Raw genomic sequence first — 9,998 nt, 5'->3', positions numbered from 1 at the left:
GGATTCCCCATCCACAACTGCTGGTAACTCTTGTTGCAGAGAATCATTTGCAGCATGTTTTTGTGTTCGCCTGTTTTCTGCTGACATGCTTCCCATAGAATCTAGTATACCAGAAAAAGGAAAAAAAATGCAAAAGATATTATGTCCTAAATCACTTTTCAAAATTTGTATTTCTTCTTTTTTTTTTTTTTTATATATTTAAGAAGCTCACATCTGACTATATTTACCATTGCATCCTGAGCAGCTGTAGAAGGATCTGCATATCCTTCCATCCTTGTTCCCTGAGGGGAAAAAAAACCCATACATTTTCTTCAAAAGTTAAATCCTAAAAGGCTATAGGAATACAAAGTTGTCTCTACATGAATCTATGTTTAATTTCCTGAGATAACACATATGGGCTTTTAGATTGGATTAGTGTATTCAGTGGCTGAATTTGCACCTGTAGAAAATATCTCAAGTTGTCATGTTATGTCTTCATTTCCTCTAAGTAGAGGAACTCTGGAACGACAAACAGTCTTGTGAGAGGAAAAACTAGGGGAAGTGGATAAACCTATCCCATTTTCAGTCCCATTTTAAACAAGCTTTTACCTTACCACTACCATCCCACCACCATTTCCAGTATTATGGATGTTATATTGCTTACTATAATATGTAACTATGAGGGGGAAACAAGGATAAAAGTAACATTTGCCATTCACTGATCATTTCTTCCCAATATACATATTACCAGCAGAATCTTTTCTCAATTTTTTTCTCCCTGCACAAACCATAGGAAGCAAGCACATGAAATAACAGAGATTTTGCTTGCTTATAATCATTGTCTAAAATTAAGATCCAAGACTAGGAAATTGTTTCACAACTTTGATACATAAATCACAGAAAAATACTTCTAATTTTCCTACATATTTAATAGCTTTTCAGTTACACAAATCAAGCTGATATACTTTAGTAAACACGCTATGATCTGAATTATATAGTTCTTCGAAAAAGAGAAAAGCACACAACCTTTGGAATTACTGTTTTAACCATTATCATCTTGTAAGGATACAAATCAGCCCTGGTTGCAGAACTCCTAACAATCTCAAGCTGCATGTAATCACTGCCTTAATTATATGTGTTTGAAGCAATTTACTTTAAAATTTACAGTCATTTTACCCTATATGTGAAAGGGAGGATTAAAATTATGTATTGGTTGTCAGCTTGTAGAATGACTGATTTATAGCTCTTTCCTGTTAAAAATGTTAATTTATATTTTAATTAAATTGTAAGAATTTCACACAGTGGAATTCCTAGTAACAAGATAAATTACTTGAAGGAAATTATACTGGAATGACTGCATAAAGTTACATACACAAGAAAACACTGGAAAAAACATAGAGAAGCGAACAATAAAGTAAGTTAAATGATACTCTACATGAGTCAAATGCCCACTATCCCCAGTAAGATTTAACAGTGACTACTCTTGGCATAGTTTTACTGGAGAATCCCACAATGTGTATAATTGTTTTTTAAATTGTAGAAAATGATCATATTTCAATGAATACCCAAAAAGAAGAGAATTAGAATAAAAATCTGTTTGTCTCATACTAGAATATTAGTTAGCCTGAATTTGTAACTCTGTTAATTTATTTAGGAAGGACTATAACCTATAACTTCTGGTCTACCTCAGTGTGGACATGAAAACTGTAAATACCACACTAGAGCAATTGAATATTTTGCTCTCCAAATGTGAAGCACATTTACTTCTGTAGTTGGATGTGTGTGTCATCAATCCCAAGATCTAATGGAAATCAAAGCAAAGGGTGTCTGAAACAAGCATTAAAGGATGCATTGGAAATGTTGCTGTAGAATAATCTGTAAGATATACATATTTTAATGAAATATCACTGAGTTTTAATATAAGATCGTATCCAAACATGGATGTTTCGACTAACAATCTTCAGAAATATACAGTATAACTGAGTAAAGTTGGAATTTCCTGCAACTTTTCTTTATCTTGAGAAAAATAGCCATTAGATCTTGTTAGATAAGAAATTGCCGATTTTAGGCCTCTTTATCAATATCTGTGGTTTAAGAAAATAAGGGCTAATAACGTAGTCTCAGATAATTTATTTTAACCTTGTTCTTTTGATGAGTAAAATGTGTCCCATGTTTTTAATAAAGATGAGAAGAGAGGTTACTTAACCTGTAGCTCCTCATTTTTAAGCAAGGATGAATTTTCATTATTAGGGGGAAAAAAACATCCAACATTAGAAAAAAAAAATTCCTGTTTATAGCTTCTACAGTTGAAACATCTGCTCTCTATCTCTGAGGCTCACTGAAGCCTGTTGCTGTTTCAAATCTTAGTAAGAAACATTTTTTCCCAAGACATCATCTATAAAAATACAGATATACCTTATGTGTGCTGTTATCTCCTTGCAGTCCTTTTGCCATTCTTTGTTACTTAGGTTTACAAAAGATTTTTAAGATAATGAGCACAGTGACTACAATGAGAATGGGAACTCATGAGCTGAGAGGGATGACCAACTTTCTTGCATAAAACTACAAATGGGTAAAATTGCAATAGTTGGTGTGCGATAGTGACAATTCATTTGTCTGCGTGCAAACCTACTGTGATTTAGCATATGCAGTAGCACAAAGAATGTAATGTTTAAAACAGAGAACTATTTAATACTTACTTTTATAGTCAAATGTGCATATATAGCCATTTTAATGTAATGCCTAGACTGAATTATGAACCATAGAGTCTAACAATGGGGAAAACAGAGCTTTAAAAACAAAAATATCATTTGTACATGCAAGCAGACTCCTTTTGAGATGAGACAGATTCAGCAGAGGGTCAGCAGGGGCTTACTCCATGTGAAAGCCAAAGTCAATGGCAAAGTAGATGAAGGAATTAAACTTCTCTTCCTCTTCTGCTTTCTCCCCTCTCTTGTTCAAAAGTGTAGCCCTATTGAACTAGCTTTAACCACAGTCATCTTAAAATTTAAGACTACTCGCATAGTATCAAAAGTTATTATGAATTTTTTAGAAATGTAAGTCATGCTACTTGTTTTTACAGTACCTGCGCAAGGTTCAAGAGTGTATCTCTGAAATGACCTGAAGTCTCGGAGTTGATATCTTGTTGAAGATCATTATTATATTCTAGGTTAAAACAAAAACATAATCTAAACCACAAATGAACATGCTCTGAATAGTACTAAGAAGATTAGGAGAGAAAGGGTAAATAAATAGGGTGCAAATACTTGTCCATTTTCTATGGTGATTATTCCGCAGTAACCCATGCAGGTTCTGCATGGACCTAGCCATGGGGCTGGCAGGTCTGCCTGAGCCCTGCTGGGGGGTCTGCCCTGCCGGGGCCCCTCAGCCACTGCCCAGCTCGCCTGTCCACCCACCCACCCACGGGTGCAGCCCCCCCACTGCTGCTGCTACTGTGTGGTGGTGGGATACTCAAAAATGCCCCATCAAGGCAGGTGAGTAGAGTGTCCAGCCTGAGTAAGCACTTTTGGAAGAAAAACAGCTTATGTACTTTTTTGAATAAAATGTGCAAAAGTTTCTGAAAATCCCCAAGAGTGGCTGCCAGGTATTTCAAATACTATAGACAGCAATACATCTCAAAAATACTATAATGTATTTTCAACTTGAAACATTTTGCTTCAGCCTTTTGTATATATTTAGGGGAGACGAAGGGGAAGGGACCTGGTGAGTACTGAGAAGTCATTTTTGTTGTTCAGTTCCTTCATGTATGCTAATACATCCAGAGCACATACAGTACAAATGCTACCGTGCACTTGTAGAAAACATTACGCATTAAGTAGGCTTCTTTCATCTGGAAGATCTCCATATTTGATCTTGAGGCTAATATGTCAATTAGACATTTTTCTTCTGTGTCTACTCCCTGTGTGGAAAGAAGTAAATATGAAAAGATGTTGTTAGTAGAAACCACAGCTTTTAGAAGAAAGCAGCACCGCACTTATGAGAAGTAACAAAAGAATAGCAGTCTCTGCTAGAGCAATGCACAGTGTACTTTTGCATAGTCTACCTGTTTAAATAGAAAATGGCTTTAAATTAATAGTAGAGTCCTGCATTTCAAATCTATTCCTACTTATGAATTTCAGCATGTACATTAACAAGTGGGGAATGAAATAAGAGTAGTGTTGACAGAAACATAATGGGAAGAATTTTAGAGTTTTAGTAAGAATTTAGGATTTGCTGAAAGAAATCAGATGTAAAGATTGAGCATACATCCCCAGCAAGTGTTCAGGCAATCTGAAGTAGTTATGCGCACAACTATTATTTTGTGTTTCCATCTTCCTTTTTTTTTCGTTTAGGAATGTTACAGTCTGTAGTGTCTACTGTAGAACTTGGTATTTAAGGGAAGCATTATGGCCACGCATGCAATGCTGCAAATCACTGTATTTTCCCATAGGATTTGAATTAATTTTATAAACTTGAATTGACATAAGATATGCTGCATATGCTGCTTTCGACATGTACATGTATAGTGTTGGTGCGTATTTTGTGTTTGGGATAATGGGAGAACATGACATCAAGCCTGAGCCTGGAGACACATATGGCCTGTTTTTTCCTTTGGCCATATGAATCCAGATGAAGATAGGATACTACAAGAAAGTTTAACTTTTAGCCATGTTTAGAAAAAAATATAACTTTGGCGATCTTGTCAACAATTTAATAAAAGTCATGCTGCCAGTGCTACCAATGGTATTTCACAATCCGTTTAATGCCAACTGTAATTTAAAATATATCAGTAGTTCTAAAAAGTGCATTGGTTTAAATACCTGAAGGACAAGAAAAAACAGTGTTAATTTTTTTTTTGAGGGGATTCTCAAAACGTGTAAGATAGACTTCACGTAGCACTGTGTTTCTGATGACCTAGTATACTATGCAGCAGTACACTATTCCAGTGTACTAACTTCCAGCAGTTTATCAACCATTTAAATGTTAAAAAAAAAAAAAAATCAGTTTAACATATATTCAGTACTGTAATTAGTGACTGCGACTCTAAGCAATTCTGAGTTTGACAGGTACCTTCAAGGCATGCCAGAGCTCGTGGGCATCATAGAGGGCAGGTGGATACATCAAGCCAACCATGACTTCTTTGAAGTGATGAGAGAGATTCTCTTTTAGGTCCGTTACCAGATCCTTGAAAACACAAAAAAAAATGCATAGACAGGATTATTTCAATAGTCACACTTTATGAAGACAGCTTAAAAAAAGTATTAGTGGTTTTCTCTGTAAATGAATAAAAATGAGCTGTTGAAGATGAATTCTGGCTAAAATAAGAAAAATATTTTTTTAAATAATACCTGCTTCTTCTAACTATATGGGTGAGATGACAATGGACATACAAGCAAATAGACCACATAGGATTGTTCATTTTTGGTTCATTAGAATACAGAAGAAAATTCAGGCATTTAAGTGCAACTACTACTTAAAGGCTTGGAAACCTGAATACCATGGCAAAGCATCTGCACATTCCTTTGGCATATTCCCTGTGCGAATCTGTGGGAGCTAAGCACCTTTGGAAGTCAAATCCCATAGAACACAGGCAATTTCTTGTGCTTTTTTCAGTGTTACTCACTATGTGAATAATTTAAAAAATCATCTATATTGCTCCTAATACATAAAAATATCTGCTTTGAATCACTGGAAGGTTAGGTGCTTCAATTTATGTATATATTACATTCAAACTGAATTCACTACTTCTGTCAGATGCTGGATTAATAAAAAGGAACCCCTCTCTTTCTCTGAATGTGTCTCAGTACTTGCTTGCCAGGTAGCTGAGTAATGGATGAGAGATTCCTCCCCACGCTCTCCTTTCCCAGTAGCATCCTTCAAAACACAGAGAATGCCAAAAGCTTGTTAGTTATACTATTGCTGTTTCTGATTAAGAAGATACTTGTGCACTCTTTTTTTTTTATTATTTTTTTGTATACATCACTAGGAAGCTGTCAGATATGTTCTCACCTAAGTCTGAATTTAAAGGAGTACCAGAAATGGTTCCCATGGTATAAACAATGCTTTTTTCAGAGCTGTATCTTTTTCAGGCCTGCACTTTGGTTTTAATACATATCTGTATATAATTAAATTAGTAGCTAGAGTAGCAATGAATGAGGACACATACACATTAAAAATTGAATTTATGATGAAGAAACATACGCATTCTTCGGTGAATGCACATTAGATGCATTTGACAACCACTAAATCACATACGGAATAGAAATTAATTCATTAAGACATTTCACTTCTGACAACATGCCTGTGGGAAAATGTATTAATAATACAGATGGATACTAATTAAAAATTACTCCTGCAATCAGAACTAAGGGAAGTGAAGTATTGAAAAATAAGAAAAGACAACTCTAAATTGTCATTATTAACATTTCCTAATCGTCTCTGCTGTAAGAAATCCTTGAAGGATAATTGTAAGAAGGAATCTTAAAGCTTGTCTGTATGTCTAAATCATGCAGCCAGTTCAGGGGTTTATTTACTTTTTTTATATATTTCTCCTTCTAATGTGTCACACTTTACATTTGTCAAATGAATGGGCGTAGTGGCCACCATATTGAACATACTGAATTGAAATTAAGAGGGTGGAGGATTGGACTGACAGGTTTACCATAGATTAAGCTGAGAAGGCCAAAATTATTACTGTCTGTCTGTCTGTCTTCTCTGTCCTGCAGAGTTTACCACTCATAAACTGGGACTGCTGAATGGCACGTTTGCCCAATCCAATATATCCATTAATACAGATTACAGCTAATGAAACGCTATCACTGATGTGTGCTAAAGTATCTTCTGAAGCGTAAACTGCAGCAATTCAGGGCAAGATGCATCCCATCCTGTTTGGCAGTTCCTGCACAACATAGCAACCTATCAAATAAACTGCATGGCACAATAACCAGATTAGCCATTTCAGTATACCTGCTGTCACAGGTGAGAAAAAAAAAAATCAGCTTTCCTGTTTCATCTCTGAACTAGATTAGAGCTAATTTGTACTGACCCCTGTTTCCACATGGCAAAAGATAGAACCAGGTGGGGGTTTTTTTTTGAAAGCTGTCAGTATCTTGATGTATCTTGTGCTATAAAGTATACCCAGTGCTTAGTGGATTAATTTAAATTAAAATTGTGGATGTATATGCAAGATGTTCCACAAGTTTCAGAATTTTCTGTAGCCATTGCTGGGATATAAAAATAGTTTGCTTGCCTTTCCCTTCTATTATTATTTATAGTTTTAGAGAGTGAAATACTTAAAAATTACATCTGAGCTTTTATTTGGCTTTTTTAGTTCTTCTAGATCTTTAGGTCTGTGGCCATTGGCTTTATAGCACTTCAGGTTGACTGAATATGGCTCAGAAAGGTATAAATTTAAAGCTGGTGTGAGTTCATAGGGATTTATTTATTTTTTATATTTCTATTTTGGATTTGAAAAGAAAATCCAAATAGATCACTGGAGACCAAATCAATAATTAATCTCTTTGAATACTAAATATGGCAAATCATAACTCCATTCCTGAAGAACATTTGGCAATCGTTAGTGTTCTCTACAGATCATCTTCATGTTTCAGAGGGCAGAAATTAAAGATAAAAAATGATACGGAGCTTTCCAGTGTTTATAGGTCCAGTTGAAACCTTCTAGAGAAAAGTTTAAAAAGACCCAGCCAGCTGCTATGGATGGAGTAGAGAAGGAGCACTGTCCAGTGGTTGAGAAGATGACTGAAAACTTGAAAAGAGTGGGCTTAGGTGCTTTACTGTCACAGGCACCTTTGGGTAGCTTGACATGCTTTAGTTTTCTATAAGTAAAACTAAAACTCAGTGACGAATGTTGCATGGATGAACACTGAACTTATGTGGTTTGCATGTGTAATGGTAACCTAATAAATACCTCATAATAGAAAAACACTTTGAATCATCCAGATCCACTGATTTCAATCATTATCACAGTCTTTGGAAGGTAAGGATACCTGTGATTCAGTTATTGTTCTTTTATGGTCTATTTAAAACATACTCATCCATTCAAGGCTGCATATAAAATATCACAAATATTGTGCATTTGAATTTTTATAACAATCCAAATAAAGCCAGTGATCTCCTATGGGTGAGTAACACTGCCAAATCAAACCACTACACTGATTAAATCCAGCTCCTCACTTTCCCCAAGTCTAGGGTGCTCCAGCATATTCAGAGGTCAGCAGTTATGAGGTATTTTGGTATACAGGTGGTCCAAAGGCTGTTTCTGGAAAAATGCTGAGCTACCCAAAGAAGAAAATATGTAGTACTACCAGTTAACAGACTGGTAGGTAATGTGGAGTTTTTGAATGAACCGTTCCTCGTTAACTCTAATTAAGGCTGATGGCTGTGTGGTGGGATTTCTGCAAACTCACTTTTCCTCATTCACACTGATCGATTCAATGGCAAGCATGCACTGACCTTAAAGGCATATTCCACTGAGCTCTTAGTTTTTCAGGCTTCAGGAAAAGAAGAAAACTGGATTTTGTTTAAAATGTTTGGCTGGCTTCTCTTAGGGGAAGGACATGTCTGGTCAATTTAATCACAACATTTTTCTTTAGCTTTCCAATAGGATCTAGTTTCATACAGCACTTTTCATCACTAGTTTTCACAGAGATTTTCCAAAGGGCGTTGCTATTTTTTTCACCTTTATATAGCTGGGGTAACTAAGGAAAATGCAGGCATTACAACTTTCCCAAAGTCATTTGGTTAGCAATAGTAGATCTGGAAACAGAATGAGGATATCTATCTCTGTGTACGTTTAAGAAATCCTATAACAAAAATTACCTTGTTATATACAGTAAATATTGATAAAATGCATTTGAAAAAAAAAAGCTAACTTTTTATGTATTAAAGGCTTTGAAACACCTTTCAAAGAATCATAAATTTAACATTAAGCAACTCAGATTAGTACTGTGCTTAGTGTATAGCTGGGGTTACATGGTATGAGGTCTGAGAACGTCAGTGCTTGAGATGAGAACATTAATCAGTGCGTGAATAAGATACAACTACCTGTAATTGTTGGTATGGTGTTTTTCTCTAGTATTTCAACCCAAATGCAATACTATTTTATTATGTATTCCAAAAATTGGAAAAAAAATGCAGAAACCCCCAAAAGCACATAGAGGAAGAAATAAGTCTGTCCAGAAATTCTGGTTTGGTCAATAGAGAGGTGAATGAACTATAGAAAAAAAACCTTTCATGTCCCTTTTTTTTACCTTTGTGTGTGGCAGACATACTTCCACTGCTATACAAATGACAATTTGAAACTGTTGGAGGTATCAATAATTACATGAGCGAAGTTGTGTGCCAAGCTGTTGGTGCCAGCCAGTGGTCTGCCAGGCTTTTGGTTCCTGTGACTGACCTGAGAGAAGGCCTGACCAACTGCACTGGAGACAGGAGAGACAGAAGTAATGAAAATACAACATGGCTTTGTCGTACCCTGCCATACATGTCTCTGTACGCCTCGGCAATCATAAGCCGCTGTGAATTGCAGCGCTGCGTTAGGATATCGATCAACACATCTTTTTCACAACCTGTAAAGGAAACACAACACAGACTCTAAATAAAGAAAGTTCAGTTATTTATTTGTATTTGTGATTGTTCATGTTTTGTTCAAGAACATTAACCTAAATTCTTGAAAAAAATAGATCAACAGATTAATATCCCACTGGTATTTACCAACATCAATTATATTTACCATGCTTATGTACCTTTCACTTGCTGGTGTAATACCAGCAAAAAGTGAAGTAATCTGTTATTATCAGATGCATCACCATCTCTCTCAAGCTCAATGGATTTGAAAGCATCAATAAAACAGATAGAGGCTTTCATCTATTCAGAACTAGGCACACTAGCAGAATTTGTGGCTGAGCCTGGGACGTCATATTTGTATGCTCTGTTGATATTGATTAAATTGTCATTTCAGGATTAGGGATCTCTTTTATGAGGATGACAAATTATGGTCA

General features: G+C 35.6%; 1 protein-coding gene across 1 annotated transcript in view; it reads right to left on the bottom strand.

Moving 5' to 3' along the window:
• ANXA10 (annexin A10) overlaps positions 1-9,507 on the bottom strand; it is a 15,304-nt gene extending 5,797 nt beyond the window's left edge. Inside the window, exons 1-6 of the mRNA XM_035890895.1 lie at positions 9,472-9,507; positions 5,050-5,163; positions 3,808-3,898; positions 3,065-3,144; positions 228-281; positions 9-101 (exon numbers count right to left, since the gene is read on the bottom strand). Of these exons, the coding sequence (XP_035746788.1) occupies positions 9-101; positions 228-281; positions 3,065-3,144; positions 3,808-3,898; positions 5,050-5,163; positions 9,472-9,507 (468 nt within the window). The remainder of the gene's footprint in view (positions 1-8; positions 102-227; positions 282-3,064; positions 3,145-3,807; positions 3,899-5,049; positions 5,164-9,471) is intronic.
• Positions 9,508-9,998: the final 491 nt, after the last annotated feature.

Source organism: Egretta garzetta, unplaced genomic scaffold (genome assembly GCF_000687185.1).
Source record: "Egretta garzetta isolate BGI_Z169 unplaced genomic scaffold, ASM68718v1 scaffold593, whole genome shotgun sequence".
In the NCBI taxonomy this organism is placed as follows: Eukaryota; Metazoa; Chordata; class Aves; order Pelecaniformes; family Ardeidae; genus Egretta; species Egretta garzetta.
The sequence above is the reverse complement of the archived record's forward strand: the minus strand, read 5'-3'. Positions and strand labels throughout refer to the sequence as shown.